Here is a 21,426-nt window from a genome sequence, read left to right on the forward strand (position 1 = left end):
TCTTATACAATCATTTATTACAACTAATTATTTGAATTATACTACTATATTTCATACATTATTCAATAAAAAATGACTACAAGCAAATTTTTTATAGCAATAGAAATATTTTTTAAATTATTCAATTTACGAAAATAAATAAAAGCTAAAATGGAAATCGCGTAATTAACAAATATTTGAATCTTATTTCTTAAATTATTATTAACTATAACTTTTAGTAATATTTCAAAATTTAAAATGAGTAATTTATAAGTAAATATTTTACAAATTTTATATGACAATATATCACATGTGAAAAATAATTTTATTCTTATTGTATGATGAATAATAATGTTTTCATTTCGAATTTAATTAAGTAATAAATTTATTTTACTAAATTATGTCATTAATATTTCTTAAAGATATTATCAATATTAATATTTTCCTATAATTATAAATGAAAATGAGATACGCATATGTAAAAAATTTTTTGTATGATTATATTTTTTTGTAAAAGGAATATTTACTTATCATAATATTATATTGTTATTATATACTTGTAATACGAAATAATACATTTTCATAACAAATACTTTGTAGTATTTGTAGAGTTTCTATACTTTTATAATGTTTAAAAATTGATGTACTAGTTTTACTTGAATTTATTACTTTTATTTAAAAGCATTTATTTTTTTATGTAACTTACAAAACCAAACATTGTATATTCATCTTTTATATATTAATCTCATGTATACATTGTATACTTATACATTTAAAAGAATATTACACACAATTGCCTTTGCACACCAAATTATAACAGTTTATACACAAACTACATTTCAACTGTATAACATTAAATGCTACATTACACATGATTTTTATTATTAAATTCGGACAATATTCTTGCGATGTAAGTATAAATTTATTAGCAAGGCATAAAAGTAAAAGTACGCTAAATTATAACATTTTATTAGAAGCATGATCTTTTTTATAAATTTGCTAAGAATTATTGGAATGCAAAGGAATGACAAATTTCGGCCCAAAAGGGGACCTATACGTTATACCAACGTCTGCATATACTTCGTTTGGCAGTGCAAGATTACATAAATATAATTTGCCATTGTCAACACTATGAGATAATGGTAATCCACCAAGCAGACTACATTTGCTAAGAATACCAGGTGTTCCTGTAGCTGGAGGTTCAATAGCTAAAATAGGTGCCCTATTATTACTTGCCCACTTTGCAATAGGTGTAATCATTCTTGGTGAGTTTTCATCACAAAGAGCTACAATTATTAAATCCACCATTGACGGTAAATTTTTAAATTTCGTTTCTACTTTGTTTCCAGTTAATTTATATAAAGATAATTCTTGTAGGAGAAAAACATCTTCAGAATTTTCTACAAAAACTATTGTCTTAATACCATGACTAGATAATTGTCTAGCACAGTTAACACCTGCAGCACCAGAACGATGAGGTCCACAAAGAGCAATAACTGTTGGCCACTGATGTGCATTATTTGGATCTAATCGATGACTTCCTCCTAATAATTGTAATGTAATTTCTGCACCAGCGCGACCAAGAAGTTCTACCTGATATTAATATTAATTTCATTTAATTTATTTCATTTAATTTCATTTCAGCAAAAAATATTATACATATATTTTTTTATTTTTATTTTACATACTCTACGTTCCCAACTAATCCCTAATCGATCTGCTGCTCCTATTAATTGACGATGAAGATTAAGTGTTATACTAGGAATTATTAAACCATTGTCTGTTACATATTCTATTTCACCAGCATTGGGTACCATTATTTGTCTAAGATCTGTAGGTTCAGAAACAATAATATTTTCATCATGCCTATAGTTTCCTGTTTGTCTTTGTTTTCTAGGTTTTAAAGAATTTATTTTCTGCCACATGCCCTATAAAATTAATTAATATAATTTAAGTATACATAACTTTTAAAATTACTTTAAGGAGATAATCAAATATCAAGAGAAGAATAAAAAAACTCAAACCTCTTTATCAAATAAAGCTAAATTCTTCTCAAAATCAAAATCTTGATTCAATGATTGATCAATTTGAGTACCAAATGTATCCTCATCGCGTCCTAAATTTCTTTGTCTATTACTTAATTTTTTTTGTATTGGTTTATCAACAGATTCAGCTGAAAGAATAAATCAAGATCAATATTTAATATGATTTATATAATATGATTTTTTTTTTATTTAATATTTTATAAAATAATATTTAATATTTATCTGATATAAAAAACTTTGTTTTATTATTATACCTAATGGAATTTTTCCATTAGCAGATTGTTCTATAATGGATTGGGAACTATTTGGTTTTTTAACATTTGTTTGTGTTTGTGATGATGTAGATTGAACAGAAGATGAAACACTTTCTGAAAATGATCTACCAGCTCTTTTAGCAATAGGTCTTTTTACAGTTACATTATTATGTGCTTGATTGTTATCATTTGTATTGAGTGCTGTCTCATTAATTGATATAAATTCTACATTTAATATGTCCTTTGCACTAAAATTTAAAAATAAAATTAATATATTTTTTGTAAAAAATTTAAAAATAATAATTCTTAAATATATATATTTACTTTATTTATTTAAATATATATATTTATTTTATTTAATATTTGTATTTTTATGAAAATTATCAATAAAAATATGGAATTATTAAAATTAAATTATCATTATTAAGATACCATAATACTACTATAGGTGAACTATGAGGTACCCCATTACAGAAAGCTTTTGAAAGTATAATACAATCTTTATTTAAATCCAATATTTGTCCTTGATAAGTTCCAACTTCTTCAATACACTTTACGGAAACTGTACAACCAACAAATTGTTCTGACATCCTGATTATCTAGCTGTACATAATAATATATTGAAAAAATTATATTCTGTATAAATTTGTTTTAATAAAATTAATTATTTTATATGAATAATAACTATAAAACTGTGTCAATAATATTGATTTATATATAATCAATATTATTATTAAATAAATATTTTAAGAATTATCTAATTATGAGTTAAAGAAAATCAGTATTTATTGTAAAGATATAGATTATACAAACCTAATGTAGATGATTGAATGTAAATTTTTTTTTTACTGTGGAACAATTATTTCACCTAACAATATTACGGTTAATTTAAGACTTTAAAGTTATTTTGATGTTTAAAAGTATTATCAAACATATGACAACACATTCATTAACATGGAATACCGGACACCAATTTCTGTATATTTTCATCCCTACTCTAACCCTATCATTTATAAGGAACTATTCAACATGCTACACGAAAAGCAAGTATACCTCGATATCATTGGTTCATTTTTCATACAATCGATTTTTCACTAAAAAAAAATATTAGAAATTTTTAAATATTTAATATATTTTTCATATAATTATATATACAATATAAAATGTTTTTAAAAAAATAAGCACAAATTTTATATAAGTATAAAATAATTCAGCATATATACCTATGTGTATACATATATACATATGTAATACAACGAAATACAAATTTAAATCTTGTTACCGAGAAATTTAAATGAAACATTAAAACAATTGATTGTTGCTCTCTCAATTTGATTTTTCTTTAATATTTTATAAAAACGTAGATAGTATATTCATATATGTTATCATTTATTATATTTCATACACTATAATAACATTAATCAATTCAAATCAAAAAGTGATCAATTTTTTTTATCAAGTTTAAAATTTAACATATCCATTTAATATTTAAATAATTAAAAAAAAATTATAATTTTTAATTTTAAAATTGACATATAATTATTTTATTATATAATTTATTTTTTTTTACTTTTATAATGTTTAATTATCAATGAAAATTTAATATATATTTTAATATGTTTTAATATATATATATCATAATTTTAAATATTATAAAATTAAAATTAATTTCAAATATGTAAATTATTTTTTTAATATTTTCATTTCAACTTTTATTTCATTTTCAAAATTATATTAATAATTTTGAAAAAATTTGAAATTATTTTATATATAACCTTCGTTAAAAACATGTTTTTTACTTTAATCATTAAAAATCATTTTAAACTAATTTATTAATATTATTTTTTTTTTAACGGTAACATTGATATTAATGTAATAATAAAAATTATTTTAATAAGAAATAAAAAGTTATAATAGCACACCTTACTTCATTTAATTATACTCAGCAAAACGTGCCGGAATAATGCTTGTAAATCTTTGTTAAGCGCCGAAGTGAACATCCCCACTATGACAAGCCCCACTACCGAAATGCTTTATGGAGAAGCGCTAGTATACTCTAAGGTCTTTTCTACACAAATGCGTGGAAGCTGAATATAAGACTATCAAGACAAGTAGAAAGAAAGAAGCTAAAACCGGGAATGCCAGTTTATACACAAGCACGCAAGACACAGTGGACACAAAAAAGATTCCTGTCTCGTCGTATATGTACAAGCTTTCATTGCTTATGTGAAAGAAACCTAACTGTGGGTAGTTGGTCTAACATATCCCCTCTTTATATATCTAAGAAGAAGGGAGTCGTGTAAGTGACCTTATGCTGGAAGTGAACGAGTCAATAACAGATTAACAGTGTATTTATAATTATTAAATTTTTATGAATTTTTGATTTTTATTTTTCCACTTTATTTTCATTTTTTTTTTTATATTAAAATTTTCATAGTTTTAATAAATTTTATATAGAATATTAATTAATTGTTATACAATACAATTTTTATCTAATTATTAACTACATTAATTTATTATTTTTTAATTATCACATATTGATTACTATTTAGAAATTTCTTTTTATATTAATTAAAATAAGTATAATAAAATTAATATATGAAATATAAATAATTTGTTCGAATAAAAAAAATATGTAGTTTGCTAGATATTTGTTCAAGTGATGTGAATTTTTAATTTTATGATAAGAATAATCTCTTAGATTATATTAATATATTCATGAAATGAAAATATGACAAAATCAATTTAAAAAATTTTAACATTTAGTTCATTTGTAGAAAAAATTATATTAAACAAATAGAATTTTATTTTACAAATACAAATACTATTTTAAATTATAAAAAAATTTTAAACTTATAAATTATTTACATCAAATTCTTTGCATTTAAGATTATCTATTGTATTATATTTCATTTTTGTTGTTATTGATGTCGTTTTAAAGTTTGTGGAAAATTGATTATAATCTTCCACTAACTGATACATTTTTTCAATTACATCAGGATTTTGTACAATATTTTTCGTTACATGACACATTTTATTTATATTTTCTTCAGTGACTGGAAATTGTTCTAAAAATTGCAATTCTTCTTTCAATATTGAATTTAAAATAGTAGCCTATAATGTTCATATAAAATTAGATTTTATTATTATTTAAAATCACAATAGAAAAACTTAAATACATACTCTTTTTGCTCTTTGTTGTAAATCTTCTAATTTTTGATTTATGTTTTTAAATTCTGTGTCATTATATTGTATCCTCTGACATTTGTCCTCTTCTAACAAAACATTACTTGGAACAGCAATACATTTTTTTACAATAGTCTAAACAAAGTAGTTATACTTTTTCACAAATACTAAGAAAAAAAGAAATCTTTATTTTTTTGTTTACATTACTAGCTAATGTAATTACCTTAATATTTGTTAAATGTGGTATTGCTCCTTTACAATATGCTTTTTCTAAATGTTTTTGATTTGTTTTAAGTACTGCTAAATCTTCAGAATTTAATTTGTATGCTTTTTCAATTGTCTCACACATCTTCTTAATTGTACAATGAATCCTTTCATTCACAATATATTTCACTATAAAAAAAAAAAGGAATGTATAACTTGTACTATTATTATATTCTATTTTTAATAGTATATTACTAAAGAATTAGCAATAAAAAAATTTATAAATCCATCATTAAAGCTTTAAAAATAAATATTTATTAAATATAATTTTTTTTTATATTATTTATTTATATATATTTTTCAGTTTAATTCAGGCATTTAAATGATAGAAATATACATAAAAATAAAAGAAAGAAATGCAATAGAAATTTGATACATATATTGATTTAAAGTCAAATTTATTTGTTGGTATCTGTGAAAAAAATGTACGAGAAAAGAAGAGAAGAAAAGAGAACAGAAGAGAAGAGATGAGATGAGATGAGATGAGAAAAGAAGTGAAGCGTAGTCGCTTTGTGATTAACTTCGTCCGTAAGGCTGGTGAAAGTATTCCAAGCAATGGACGAGTGTGACTCTAGTCATGAGCAAATCCACATGATACCAGAGTGCACCCGTCCAACGATTAGAATATATAGTTGTACACAACAAGAATGCCATAAAATCTGAAAAGCATTCAAGTGAAACTCAAAACGGCGGCGCCTTACAAGTAGCGTACACGGATCTTGAATGAAAGTTAAACAGCTGCATTTCATATTCTTCTAGCTTCCGATCTTGTAATTCCAAAGACGCCATATCGTTCTAAATACACATTAACTTGTAGAATTATTCAATGAAAGCACTTAATATCTTCATATTTTTTGAAGCAATCTTACTCTTTCCGATGATCACACCTTGACGTCCGTTGACAAATGAACATGGCGTCCATCTGCTTGCGTACGACAGCGTCCTTTGTCCCTTTGCGTTCGTAAAGGCATCGGAGTTTCTTAGCGGGATTTTAACCTGTTTCAAAAATAACCAATCAAATAACATCTTTTGCGAATGAAATTTCATTGTTCCGGTTACACCGGAAAATACATATGATTTATTTTTTTCATATTTTTCAGTTTATATTAATATATTAATAATCTTGATAAAAATATTTTCTTATTTTCAAATACTAAATTTCATTTTTTATACACTTAGCAACACGTATCACGAATAGTTATATAAATTTTACATTTCAGTTTCACAATTTCATCACGAGATGGCTATACTAGGAACTTAAGGAAAATAAAATATTATAGTAGGTTATCTTATAATCTACATCAAACAATTCGATAGTTTAGATTTTATAATTCTAAAACTTTGATAAAACTACTTTGTATAAACAGTATGTATTCAAAAATAAATATTATATATAAATTTATAGTTATTTTCTACTAAAAAAGAGTATCGCGAATATACGAAATAAAATAAGGTCTTTGTTTATTATCACGGGAAAGGGAAATGAAAATGTTAGTTTTTTGTCGACATTAATAGATATAAAATTCAAATATTTTTTATTTGCGTTATCAACAATTTAAAATTTAATTTGTTTTTTATCGTTATACGTGTATTTAAACTTCTTTAAGTGAAATTTAGTTAAAGCATAAAAATAAATGCAATATATAAAGTTTATTTAAAAATTAACGATTGTTTTAAAAATACTAATATATATCGATCATATTATTTTATGAAAAGGATCAAAATTTGTTGTTTATTTATATTTAAAAGAATTAAACGTATTAAGAAAAAAACTATAATTTTTCTTAAAATAAATATTCATTAACAATATTTAAAATACCTATAGATATAACCTGTAATATACTTCATAAAATGACATCATCGCCATTTTTTGTAAAAGTATGAATCATTTATATGATAATATACTTAATGTTATTACGAATTATATATTTTTATATTTCATTTTCATAATTACAATATCATTCATTTTTTCTACGAATTTACATTTACATATAAATGTGTTGTTTTCTTCTAAATTGCTAAATTTAATGTAATGACAATTTTCCTGTGATATTAACATGACATTATTTAATCAAAAATATTCTAAAATAAAATATATTCTATGAATGTTATTTTTAATTTGTTTAGAGAAGAAAAAGAATGTAAAGTGAATGCTCTTTGGCTTTCGTTTTATGTACAATGACAAAGTGAATGGATGAATCGAAAGAGGTAAGCGAACGACGAAAGTATCGTGCAAATACATGCTTCTCACGCGCGTACATATGTACGTGTGAGCTTATACTTTATGCGTTCAGAAAACTTTGTACACATATAAATTCGATATTCGATATGTATTCCTCCTTTTATCTTTCTGTGCAAATTGATTTATACTTAGCTGTGATTTCCTATAATATCTGCTTTTTTTCTTTTTTCATTTCAAAACATAATTCTTATTGTCCTAGCTATATCTTAACTAATCATCACAAAATCATATTTTATATGATTATAATAAGTTAAAAATATTTCTATTATTATTATGTTTTTAATTAAAATTAAATCTTTATTCAAAAAAAAAAAAAATACGTTCTTATTGTTAATCATTGAGAACAAATACACGTGATATAAGTCAAAATTAATTAAAAAATTCGAATAGTTATAAATGAAAGTACAATTTTATAAAAAAAAAAAACAGATATAAATTCGTGCAACGTTTATGCGACATTGAACTATCGAATACATATTCATTTTCGTATAGGCGCGCGTTTGTACAGAGTAGTCGGTGCCTTTACACAAATATATATCGTAGGTGTGTAAGTATATTCCAATAGAAATTCAGGCGCGTGTCGAGTTCGTTCAATGCGCAACCGGTCGGCGCAGTCCCGTAAAAAGCCGGGGGCCCGGTTCCGTCGCCGCTCTTCGGATACCACGCGCGCTTGTTCTCTCAGTTTGTATTCGGTATCCACCTCGTATCGGTGGATACGTTCGGTTCTTAATTCAATCGAATCATTATATTGAAATCGTGAAATTACCGTCCAATTCTATAAGCACGTTCCCCAAGCTGAAAATAAAGTTTCAAATCCAACGACGATAGTGCCAATTGTGTCGTTTGTTGACAGTGCTTTCGAAACAAAGACGACATGCTGTCGCTGCGATTTGTTGGTCTTTTGATATTACTTCTTACCGCGCAGGGTGAGTTATCTTTTTCAATTTGAATTTTAACATAACATATCGCGATAAATCATTCGAAATCACAGAAATCAAATCGATATGATGATCCTATTGAAGATTTTTCTCTTTTTTATTTTTTTTCGATTTTGTTAAAATTTCTTTTTTTTTTTTTTTTGTTAAAACCTGATTAAAAATAGGTTTATCGCGTGTCTTCGTTATTCCATGCGGCGAAACTGCATGTACTATCTGTTCAAAGATTCAATTAAGTTAATTAAATTTAGATTTAACTAAAGGCTGCAGAAGCTTTCGCTTTAGCGTGGGTGATTAGAAAATCGTGGTAGAAGACCTTAAGGTCTTCACAGGATCTAATCCACTCGCATGATAATTTTGCATGCATCACGGCTAACAATTACCTCATCATCCGCTCCGTATAAGCAATTGCAGCAATAGTTACCATTGTGGGCAGCATCGACCACCGAGTCCAGTAATCGTTCATTGCGGAAGGAACAATTACTCCGTCTTAAAAAAAGCTTAATTACTCTTCCTAGTGCGCCAGTTTAACGAGAAATATAGCGTTATATTTGATAAACACTTCAATTTACAACGTTAATACGATCGAGTACTTCAACGTTTCGTTCTAAAGATTGTTTATTTAAAAAAGTAATTCCTTCGTTCAACGATCGGAATAAATAAAACACGTGATAATAGACTCCTCTCCAGTTTAATTTCGTCTATACATTACTCACCGCGCGGTTCAATTTAATTCAAGATCCACACCAGCTGTGTAGTATTGAAATAAATTGTCATCTATAAAAGAAAAAAAAAAAAAGAAGTATCAATTGATAAGATTCAGAAATTACTTTTGAATATTATTTTAGAACATTAATAAACGAGACAATAATTACAATCATTGGATATTTTATAAGAAATACTATATCTAAGCAATAGGCGTAATGTTATCTTGAGTGATTTATGATGATAACTTGTACCATTTATAATCAAACATGTGTTAAGTTTCACCATAAAAATAGATAGATTCCTTTCTAAGAGAGAAGAGACAATTTCTTACAATACTTCGAGCGTAATTACCTTGTCATAAACGTTTTAAATTATAATCCTGAAAATTACCAATCAGTACTTCCTGGAAAGTCGCATAATATATACGGAACCACATTAAAATCGTACGTTAGAATGATATATCAATTCTTAAAAAAATATTTCTAATAGATAAAATATCTTTTGTACCGTTATCGACGATCTTATAAAACAAATCACCGTCGCAAACTTTCTTCTCTTATGATATCAAAATATCTGCGAGATTTTCCTTATATACGCAATTGATCGAAACATTTACTTAACGTTTCCCTGTTCCACGCGATAGAATTCGACGCGCGTGAAATAAGTTTCGCCGGGACGTCTGACGAGTTCGAGTTTTTTTCACTTAACGAACAGAAGTTAGAAATCGGCGGTAGAGAGAGTAGTATTTCGACTCGTCTAACGAAGCAATACACTCGTAGAGAGGTTACGCACGACACGATCGGATAAAATCGGACGTACGATAAATCGAGCCACGCGATGTTTCGAACCATCTGGGATTCGTAACGTTGAATTATCCATTCGATTCTCCTTGGGGGCCAGACGTTTCCAGCAATGTTAGTTAATTGTTTCATTAACATTCCCCGTAAACTACATTCCTGCGCATATTCGAGCGTGTGCATTTAATGCCCGATCGGCATGCATTTATTTACGCGGCGAACGCGCGAGAAATGGAGTTTACCGTAGGAACAGCATAGTTCACTTTGCGATTCCCGAGTGTCGGATACCATTGAAACAAGCAATGAAGTTGTACGAGCGAACGGTCGATTAATCGGAGGGAGTGGAGGGAAAGGTATATAAAAGGCGACCATATATATATCTGTCTATTTTGAGGAAATTCTGAATGAAGTAGAAAAGAAGAATTATCGATACGACAAATCGATAATATTGATTTATCAGAGAGCAATATGTACTTTTCTCCAGTAAACGATTATTTGGTTCAGTTTATCATTGGTGTATACGATTCTTTGCAATAAGAGGAATTCGTTTAAATTTACCGATCGTATCGTTTTCTATATCTTATTTTGAAAAACACAAGTGTACATTCGTACACTTCTTCCCTACTAAATTCCATTGTTTATTTCTTTTAAATTTTTCAAAATGCATTCGTTTCCTCGTACTTTCCTCCTGAATTATCATTATATTAATCATTCGAGGCACTCGTCTTCTCGTCACGGTCCGAATTAGGCTTAATTAGACGTCGCGTTTTGCATAAGCTCGCCGAGGAAGGAAGGAAGGATCGGAAAGATCCGTTTCTTACGCTTCCAGCTGTTGGCAAATTCCATTGAGAAAAATATGCGGTAGAGAGAGGACGGTATCTCGCGGAGGCAGCAGCAGCCACTTCTCTCACAAAGAACCGGTGGCAGTAGTTGGCGGAGAGGCTGTTGAATGGGCCGAAAAATAAGATAAACGAAAGTAACACGGGGGGTAGGTGGAAGGGACGCCAGGTGAACAGAAGTTTCAGGTAGGAGAATGACCGGGGGCAGATGGTCGGGTGGGATGGAGGAGAGACGTTTGTGCCCCCGTGTCCAGCTTCGGCATTCACAGATTTCTGGTAACTCGCTCGTTCGAAAAGATGCCTCGCCAACCACCCCAAGGAGGTTGTTCCATTTTTTTTTTCTTAATAATAGGAGCGGCTTCCTCTTATCCCTAATATCCTAGGCTCCAACTCGGCTCGTACGTGATGTAAATTCGAAAAACGGGAAAAACTGAGGTGCCGAGATTGGATATGTGGTGAAATATTCGAGTGTGTGATAGTGTGAAATAATGAGATAATTCTGAAAGAGATGAATACATTTTCTCGAATTAATAAATGAGTTTATTTTTAATAGATCATTTGGATAGGAAGAAAATTTTTATCATTTTGTTAAAAATATTTAATTTTGATTGATATATCGAAAATTTTTCTTTTTTCTCTCTTCTTTTTTTTTTTGATTTTCTTATGCTGTTTGAAGTTAACGTCCGCTACGTGGAAATCCTTTCACGATAAAATCAGAGTTCAATGGTCTTCGAGATAAGCGTTGATAATGTTTGATAAAGTATTAAAATACCGTGGAAATACCGCGTATGTATACATCGAGATCGAGAAATGTGACGACGGTGGCGTTTATGGTTTTCTCTTTTTATCGCGAGCCACGAATCGGGGCAGCAACAGTTGGAAATTCAACAAACTCAACGCGCGAACGTTAGCACGCTTGCCCATCACTGATCGCGTTGGATAGCGATGGAAGTTATCGTCGGAGGATCAATCGATATAACATTTGCCACGGTAAAGTTACGTATATACACTTGTGTACCGAGCACTTTGTCATTATACCTTATACGTGACCGTATGCAAATGAATTGATTAAAATACAGTTATTCCATGCACTTCTTCCTCCTATCACTTATATTATTCCAAGTTCTTGTTTTTTTTTTTTCTTTTTCCCCCTCGTATCTTTTCATACCTCGGGAATGTTGTAAACGAAAGAAAGAAAAAAAAAAAATATCATTTGATTTTACCGCATAGTTTTCCGCATAAAAAATGCTACGCGCATTGTGCAATTCTACGAGTTGCAAAGACCACGTTTTCTCGAGTCATTAGTTTTTTTCCTTTTTTTTTTCCCCCTCCTCCACCCCCCCCCCGTCTTCCTCTATTCGTGCAAGATAGAATTAATGTAGAATTAATGCAGATCTTACAACTACGTGATACGATCGCCTGACGAGCTTCTTCTTCTTCTTCTTCCTGATTCTTCTGATTTTAACGAGCACGTTTTCTAATTCTTTGTGTACATAACATAAACTATATAATTCAAAGTGAATTATAGAACTATAGTAACAATTTATTTAATCTGGAACATGTAATAATGATAATTTGTGTACACAAATCATATCTACATTGATTGAATAGAGATCGCGTATACGGGTCGAAATATAACATTTTATATCGATTAATCCTGTAAATTCCTTAAATCGTGCGCTGGACCTATAATAATCGGGATCGGTCTAAACGCGCAATCATCGAAAATTATCGGGGCCATTCGTGGCCGTTGGCACACGAACACTTATCGAAGATTACGTCACGTTTATCCCCGTTTATCCGGAGTAATTAATTAATTGAACTTCATTGGGCCGAATGGAAGAGGTGGCGCGCAGGAAAGGTCGAGGCCCGCATGAGAAAAAATACCGTTTTGGACGGTGGTTACCTTTTAAGGAAACGATCTTCCCGAATCTCTCAGGATTTTCCATCCAGAGAAGATCTAAAAAGGAAGATCCAGAAAGGAAGAGAACGAAGAGGAGGAGGAGGAAGAAGTATTAATCGGTATACCTGCATCGCCCACTCGCGCAGCCAAGAGAAACGCGATACCTTGACGCCAGATTGTCGTACCTTTTTCCACGGAAAAAAAAGAAGGTTTCGTGATTTCAGCTGTTATATCAAGGCTTAGACACGTTCTGGAATTTTTTCCCTTTCTTTTCTATACCTAGAACGCCCTCGATCTATCTTTCTCATCGATGCTCCCAATATTTTCTTCGACCAGTTTCGCTAAACGGAATATATTCGTAGATAAGAGATACCAGATCGAGTAGATCTATGGAAATCGTATCGTAGCGTAGCGTAAAAATTATGCATTCAAGGTTTCGTTGTTTTTATTCAAAATTAGATCGATTTTCTGTGTGTTTCTCCGTTGCGTTACGCAATCGTGGAATTGTCAGAAACGTTGCCTCTTTCGCACGCCTTTCTTCCCCGCTTGTGAATAGACACGATAACGCCGTTCTTGCGCTACATATTTACATAAGAATCTTATCTGGCAGCTCGTTAAACGCGCTCTTAAGTAGTCGCTTTGGTTCAGCGACTAAATTAGCGAATGATTAATCGTTTGATTACGAGTATGAAACGAGGCAGTTCCGATTTGCCGGAACGGATAGGAAAACGGTGGCAAATCGATGGATATGATCCTGAATCCTCGACGCAAAAAAAAGAAAAAGCAAGACCGTCTCCTCGTATTGTGCCCTTCACTTGTTAGAAATTGGATATTCCAGCAGATAATCAATCTTACGAAATTTCCTCTTATTATTCTTCGTCATCGATCTTTCGTTTTAAAGAAAAGTTTTTAACGTAAATCCCGACACAACTGATTTCCATGAAAATGTCTCTTTTATTCCCGATACACGCGTAATTATAATCGATGAATCGAGATGAATCACGCGCGTCGAATCATGCGTGTGAATTCCGATGAAACATTCCGTTATTCTAAATCGTTCCATCGTTGACATATGTCGATGATTCTCGCGTTTATTTCCGAGCAGAAAGAAACGTTAGCTCGAGACACGATTTCGGTGTTCCCAATTCGTATTTAGGCCGAGCGAGCGGCATGGATCCGTGCCTCGTAATTCTTGCGCTCGATCCGAGATCTACGAGTCGTGGATCTTTTCGATCCTTTCAGTTTTATTTATCGTCCACGGATGCCTCGTACCTGCGATCTCAGGAATTCGAGACAGCTACAAGGGTTAGATTTTTCACATCCGGTTCCCCTCTGTCTTTTGTCAACAAAATTTTGTCGCAAAAATCTTGATTTTTTTTTTTTTCTTTTATTTGATAAGCAAAGCAATCAAATTTCACGAGATCAAGAATGGGGAGAGAGGAGAGATATTAGAAAAAGGGATTTCGAAACAGGTCGCCAAAGGTTGGTTCACAAGAACGAGTACGTATTTATTATCATTTCTAAGTAGATAGTAGTCGAAATTGTTAAGGGAGTTGAGATCGAGGCCCTCGTCCACTATCCAGCTGTTGTCCTGGAATTTTAATAGGCCGGACCTGTTGAAGAATCCCTTTAGAGATTTATGAACACACGGAGGTTTATTTGCAAATATTGAAGAGAGAGAGAGAGAGCGGATGATAAACGAGATCAAGGTCATCCAAATAAACTGCATTCGTCAATGACGTCGTTGTAATAATTATAAAAGGATACGCGCTTATCGCGACGATTTGTTTTGACATCGCAAAGATACACAAGTTGAATTTTTTTTTCCAATTTACACTCACTCGTGCTATCATGCGCGTGGATCATCGCATAAATCCGATATCGAGAAATATTTCAAATTGAATCGCGTTTATTTCTTTTTCTCCCTGTGTTGAAAATTGCCAATTGACGCAATCAACGTGTTATTCCTGTTTCGAACATTATTTAATAGTTTCTACAAATTCGTCGATCGAATAGCATTGAAAATTTCTCCATTCCCGAAGTTTTCCTTACAAATTATATTTTCTTTCGCGATTAAAAATTTATTACAATATTTATATATCGCCAATATGAAAGATACGAAGGCAATAATTTTATTATGCAACGTTTTTAAGGAAAGAGAAAGGGTTAAATAAAAACGTTCATCGGAATAGAATGTGAAAAATTAGAAAGTAAAACCGATGTAAAAAATTTTTTTCGCAATATATCCTCCAATATCCAATATCCAAATTGTAATGAAAATTCTTCCCAAAAAATTCTTTCCTCCTTTAGGAGCCAATGATTTTAGATACTTCGCTCCGTGACGCGGAGCGAACGCCTACGATAATTTTGATTTCTAGTAATCCGACTCCATTAATAAACCGCCCACCAGACGCCATCAGGTTTAGGGCTTGGAACTTATCTCGACCGTTTCGGATATTTTTAGTCGCTTATACTTTCGTTCATGCGTGCCGTTTTAACCATCGACGTGTGCTTTGCGCGTGCTGCACATATGTGAGCACAACACTCCTCCTCTCTCTCCCTCTCCCTTCTTCCCCTTTCCAACCCTTTTTTCACCGTCTATTTCTTTCTAGCCTAGATCACGATATGTACATGCGGTGTACTCGAGCGAACTTAATATATATATATATATATCTTATAAATAGGGATTAGCTAATGGTATGCGAAACAGTGATGCAGGTTTTATTTTAGTTTTCCGGTTCCCAACCACGATAACTGCTACCACGTTCCACCCGTATAGTTATCCTGTTTTATTCCCGCTCCTCTAATATAAATCCGTTGTCCAATATGACGTATATCGCAAGTGTATATTGGAACAATAATAATAATAATCATCGAACAATCGACGGAGAGATCGTTTCTATCGTCGTTTATCGATATTTTATTACTATTATTATTTTTTTTAAACAAATCCTGAATCCAGAACAGGAAAGATGCGAACAACGTCGAGTGGATCTAGTCGATCCGAGGACTGGTTTCGCGCTGGTATTATTGCGCGAGCGAAAGTTGTCCAAATATTTTTCTCCGTTCCATTGATTTAATGCGGTCATGCGATCATTTGTAATACGCGGATAATGAGTCACGGGGTTAATATAGTGTGACACGAAAGCGTGTAATGTAACACGAGGAAGGGGGAAAGTCGATTTGTCGCGAGGAATTCGTCTTCGTTTTCGAGATAATAAGTTTTGGAATAACGAGGTTGATCGCGACTCAACGAGAGATTGATTTTTCGATTGCGTCGATAACAGCGACTTTGGTTACCGTTATTCCGGGCAAAGGTGAAACTTTTATCCATCCATGTGTGGATAGCCTGTACGGTTGTGGAATACGCACGATGAAAAAAGATTGGTTTATTTTTTATTTTTGTTCTTCTTTTTTTTTTTTTTATCGTTAATTGGAAGAAAATAATGGAAAATAGTAGATGACGTTTGGTTGGAAATTTATTACTGGTAAATGGGATGATCGAGCAATTGATCGCGAGGAATTACAGTGTACTGTATGCATATAAGGCTAGACAAAGGTTAAATCGGTTATTTATGATATCAAAGTTTATATTTTGCGTATCTTTTTTTTTTTTTTTTATACGATTCGATGCGATATGCGTATTATTTTGTTTTTACGCAATTTGTTTTTTCTTCTTTTTATTAATCAGTTTGAAATAGTTGTAATCGTTTCGAGATAAATCGAAAGAGGAAAATTGAAACTTTTATATTTCAATTACATAAGGCCAATTATATAATTTAATGCAGATAGATTCCAAATAGATTCCTGACTTTTAAATTTTATGCTTGAATATTTCAAATATTTCATATTTCATATTTTTCCAATATGGAGAGAATGACGAAACGCATGTCGAGAAGTTTGATTGGATTTAAATTGCTAAATAACTCGTTGAATAAATAAGTTTTCAGTAAAACGATAAAAGGTACGATAAAACGATCTTAGATACCAATCGTTATTAAACTTCAATAAATCGTATCAACGATCGCGTCTGGTGAGATAGAACCAGTGTTACGTGAAAGCTTTACGCTCGATAATCATCGAGATTAAGGAATTCGATTGCGCGATCGCGCGTTCTTGACACGCGTCAACCGAAATCTATTCCTTCGCTTTATCAACGACTGAACACTGCGCGTAGCCTTTTCGTATTTCCCTCGCGTTATACCCCTTTTACGATACCCGACCCCTTATTTGCATCCAACGATTTCAAACTGCGGCCTACAAAAAACGGACGTTGACGAATTTATTTCGATACGGTTCGAAGATCATCCATCTTCTTTTCTATGCGCGAGACCAGTTGAACGAAGAAAGAATAAGTTACCCGATCCCACTGTTTTCTCTCCCTCCGAGAGAAAAGAATGTAACTCGGTTCGACGCGCGCATAACTAGGAGAGAAAAAGAAGAAAAAAAAATAGAGGAGAGAAAAAGAAGAAGCGAGAAACAAAAGGAAACGACGGATGCATCAATATTTGTCAGGATATTCAACAGGAGAGAAAGGAATATCTACCATCGGTACTTGATCGGTAAAGTAGTTGGATGACGCTTCTCTCTATTTTTTCTCCTTTCTCCATTCTTTCCTCTCTTTCTTGATCAGAATTCAAATACCGCGCTCTCGTTTTAATCGCGAGAAACTGCCTGTTCCGCGTCTTCTTCCTCGTTCTCTTCCGAGGATTGTGCCAGCCCCGATCTCCTCTCCGACTTGTTAACCGAGCGAACTCGTGATTCAACGGCGTGTTTCTTCGAACGCAATGGATCCATTGAGAGAGTTGAACTCTCTCCAAGGAATCCACCGTCGTAGCGGCGACGCAGAGAAGAGGAGGCCGCGTTCGCGGAACGCTCGCTTATACGATTTGCTCCGATTCCATCCATGCGTTTCATCGACAGCGTCTGTCGATGATAACCACGATGGCGTTATTACGAGGATATCGAGGTTCGAACCGTTCGTTCAATTAGCGATACGCTTATTATTGTACCAGATAACCAGTTGAATCCATTTGTCATTTTATGTATATATTTATATGTATATTGAAGAAAAAATGGAAAAGGGGAAAGGAGAATTATATACGAGAGAAAATATAAATATATTTTACAACTTTGACACGAATATTCTATCGCGTTCGATAAGTCGATGGATAAAAAGAGAGAATAGAGAGGGAGAGAGAGAGAGAGAGTTGAGTAATTACTCATCCTTCCTGGCGGCGTTAAATGAATAGCACGTGGATCGTGAGTCGTCGTATCGAGAGAGAAAAGAAGATCGATGAAGGAATGAATGTAATTACAATTAATCGTCTTATTCGGTCCGCTCTCTCTCGTCCTTAACTATTTTGTCTCTTCTGTTCTATGCTCGAGCCGGTAGATGAAAATAAATGGACCGATTTAACGGGGTTAACGGATGAAATTATCTGTGAATATCGTGTTTGCTTTATCGTTTCTCGAGTCTCGTGAACCCGCGTTACAGCACCTAATATGTTTGCGTCAAAGTTTTCTTTTGAAACTTTGAAACGTGTATTTTTTATTTCTTTTTTTTTTTTTTCCAACGACGTTATTACCTTTCTTTATAAATCAACGTTAATAATAATTGTCGAAAATAATAGCGCGTTTAATATTTTTTTAATCCGAATTATTATTTGATCTTTTTTAAACAATTATCTGATTTTTTTTTAAGCAAGATGGAATAGTTTAATTGGAACGGTTTAAGATCACTCGTGCTCGAACCACTTTAAAGAGTACTTAGACTTAGACAAGTGGGCCAAAAGCGTCGCGCTGCATCGAACCGACGGTGCATCGAGTTTCCAAACCATAAAGCAACAGCATTGCCATGCACGAGACAACCTTTCACGTCCTTGACATTAACGTAACATTCAAGTGGCCTTATTCGAACGTTAATGATTTCTGCATAAAGATTCGCATAAATATTAAATAGTGTTACCGATTCGAATACGTTTTAAAAAAAGAAACGTATATTCATATATTCCCTTCTCCCATCACGACATCGTTACACGCATTTTTTTCCCTCCCAACCTGCTAATATTTTTTTTTTTTTTATATAAACCATACAAACTCTACTTTCCCTTCAGAAACATTTCGCGAGAAGGAAATATTTACTCGGTATTTGTATAAAGATTCATTGTCCCATAGAGGGGAGTTTAAAAAAAAAAATCATGCTCGAAATGATAAACACAAACGACCAGGCGGCTCTTTTTAAACACCACTGGTCTTAATTATGCCGGATCAGAGTGGAAGGAACGCCGCCTCGCGTGCTCCTCTTTCTTCTCGTACAAAAAAAAAAAAAAAAAACTTTTCCTAGATGAATTCCGACGAGGAATCCTTCAAAGGGATATACACGATGGAGTTTCGTCAATTTTATCTCGCGTCGTAGCACAGGTAGTTCAACGTATTAAATTATCCACACAGAGTTTGCACTTTGCATCGAGTAAATTTACGCGCGGAATTCCACGTGACCGCGAACACCATCTTGTTCACCGTGAAATGTGTGCACGCATTAAGTAATGGCGGCGGGCAAGGAAACCGCGAGTCCATTGTTTCCAGGTTAAAGCGGCGTTTACTATACTATATTACGTGTACTAGCTTTTTCACGTTATCTCGACCTAACCTACCCGAGACCTTGAATTCGTTTACATAAAACGTTCCACTTTTTTTTTTTTTTTTCCACGATGATGACAATATATCGGTATCCTCGATTAAGCGCACTCGTTGAAGGCCTCCACTCGACACAATAATTTTTCTAATTTCTGAGAGATACGAAGGAAACGCGTACAAAACAATGAAACTTGTTCGATGCGTAATTGAAGGAACGAACGAGTGAATGAATCTTGTAATATCTTTCGATGCGAGTTTGAACGATTTTTTACGCGTATCAGAAAAGTTAAAATACGATATATTGAAATATATCGAAATTATATCCAGTTGGTCGAAGAATCTCGAGGGCGTAATTGGATGACCCGAAAACATACGGAACACGTGTGATTTGGAGGAGCGGGTGGGTGTGGGTGCCGTTTAGAATTCGGCGTTGCCATCCAATAGAGAGTTGAAAAGGTCAACTGGTGGAAATGTACGCGCAATTGCTGCCGCGGTACCCTTTCATCTCTCCCTTTCTCTCTCTCTCCCTTTCTCTGCATTCTGTTCTCTCCCTCTCGGTGCAGGCTTTCGCGATTGCTACGCCACCAGCTCCTTGTACAGCCTTTGAAATCACGAAGCAACGCTGCCTGCTTTGACGCTAGAACCGTTATTAGGCGAGACGATGAGACGGTTTTCTTGCTCGTCGGGTCGAGAGAGAGTAGTCTTCTCCCCCTCCTCTAGCCGTTTCCATCATCTGGTTGACGTTGTATTAACAAATCGAAGGATGATCGTTTTCTACCCCACTTTCGAATATATATATATTTTTTTTTCAATCGTTCTCTTTCCACGACTCGATCGATGCGATACTCGATCGACCGGTATCGTAAATTTTATCGTGCATTCGAGACAGTTTCGAGTAACGAGTTTTACCATCATCGAATGGAACGAGCGATTAATTTTCAAATGTTCGACAAACAATATTCGTTTTCCTGTAATTAATCACCCCTTCGAAGATTACCGTGATTGAGGACGTTTGTACGGTTAAACGTACGTAATCTCGAAACTGTCACGTTTTTGCTGCTTGATTAATTATCGAGTCGAGTTCGTGTTCCAACCGATTGTTTCTCACGGAAGTAATCTCGCGAAAGGCCGTATCTCGGCCAGGTAGAGACACATTTTCCGTAAGTGTAAACAAGTAAAAGAGAAGAAAAAAGACGGATATCTTTGCATCGCGACACGCCCACGCGAATCGTTGAAAAATTCCATTCGAAAATAGGCGAATCACAGTGTTGCATTATCGATCGATGGTAATTGAGAAAGGTCAGGCGGGGCCAAGCATGTTGTACAACCGATCGTTCCTCCTTGCTTCCCTCGAAATTGATATTAGGGGCTCGTTTGCATTATCCTCCTCCTTTCTCGTGAATTCGGTTAAACACGCTGCCTCTGTAACATCTGTTCGTGATAAGTTAATTAACAAGAACGCGTAACGAGCTCCGCTTTCTCTATAATTTTCGTTTCTTTCTTTTTTTTTTTCTTTTTTGCGCATCGTTATTACCGCGAAATGCCTGCAGAGAAAAAGTGGGGGAGGGAGGGAGGGATTTCATAATTGAATCGATCGTGGTTGAGAAAAAAAGGTTGGCGGCATGAGAACACGCG

General features: G+C 32.7%; 3 protein-coding genes and 1 non-coding gene across 10 annotated transcripts in view; 1 reads left to right on the forward strand and 3 right to left on the reverse strand.

The window, feature by feature from the left end:
- Positions 1-927: 927 nt before the first annotated feature.
- LOC409092 (enhancer of mRNA-decapping protein 3) lies at positions 928-4,516 on the reverse strand. Of its 3 annotated transcripts, XM_006565921.2 has the most exons (7): positions 4,201-4,514; positions 3,092-3,372; positions 2,711-2,881; positions 2,279-2,526; positions 2,004-2,152; positions 1,668-1,907; positions 928-1,572 (listed from the first exon to the last, which is right to left on the reverse strand). In XM_006565921.2, exons 3-7 carry the CDS (start codon positions 2,866-2,868, stop codon positions 979-981), a joined length of 1,389 nt encoding a protein of 462 aa, XP_006565984.1. In that variant the 5' UTR covers positions 2,869-2,881; positions 3,092-3,372; positions 4,201-4,514; the 3' UTR covers positions 928-978. The 3 variants fall into 3 exon arrangements, with proteins under 3 accessions (XP_006565984.1, XP_006565985.1, XP_016766390.1); XM_006565922.3 differs by lacking the exon at positions 3,092-3,372 and having other exon boundaries at positions 4,201-4,516; XM_016910901.1 differs by lacking the exon at positions 3,092-3,372 and having other exon boundaries at positions 4,206-4,490.
- Positions 4,517-5,111: 595 nt separating this feature from the next.
- LOC100578119 (protein MIS12 homolog) lies at positions 5,112-6,769 on the reverse strand. 5 transcript variants are annotated; one of them, XM_016910904.2, is made up of 5 exons: positions 6,598-6,686; positions 6,441-6,523; positions 5,688-5,857; positions 5,462-5,599; positions 5,115-5,392 (listed from the first exon to the last, which is right to left on the reverse strand). In XM_016910904.2, the coding sequence occupies exons 2-5, from the start codon at positions 6,475-6,477 to the stop codon at positions 5,132-5,134; spliced, it is 606 nt and encodes a 201-aa protein (XP_016766393.1). In that variant the 5' UTR covers positions 6,478-6,523; positions 6,598-6,686; the 3' UTR covers positions 5,115-5,131. The 5 variants fall into 5 exon arrangements, with proteins under 5 accessions (XP_016766391.2, XP_016766393.1, XP_016766392.1 ...); XM_006565924.3 differs by having other exon boundaries at positions 5,117-5,392; positions 6,430-6,523; positions 6,598-6,690; XM_016910902.2 differs by lacking the exon at positions 6,441-6,523 and having other exon boundaries at positions 5,112-5,392; positions 6,598-6,769.
- Positions 6,272-6,358, reverse strand: Mir279c (microRNA 279c). Its single transcript, NR_039506.1, has one exon. It is a non-coding gene; the product is annotated as a microRNA 279c (primary transcript).
- A 1,798-nt stretch (positions 6,770-8,567) lies between the features above and the next one.
- LOC409091 (neurotrimin) overlaps positions 8,568-21,426 on the forward strand; it is a 51,939-nt gene continuing 39,080 nt past the window's right edge. The window contains exon 1 of the mRNA XM_392617.7: positions 8,568-8,896. Coding sequence (XP_392617.4) covers positions 8,845-8,896 — 52 coding nt within the window. The 5' untranslated portion in view covers positions 8,568-8,844. The remainder of the gene's footprint in view (positions 8,897-21,426) is intronic.

Source organism: Apis mellifera, linkage group LG2, assembly GCF_003254395.2.
Source record: "Apis mellifera strain DH4 linkage group LG2, Amel_HAv3.1, whole genome shotgun sequence".
Taxonomy (NCBI): Eukaryota; Metazoa; Arthropoda; class Insecta; order Hymenoptera; family Apidae; genus Apis; species Apis mellifera.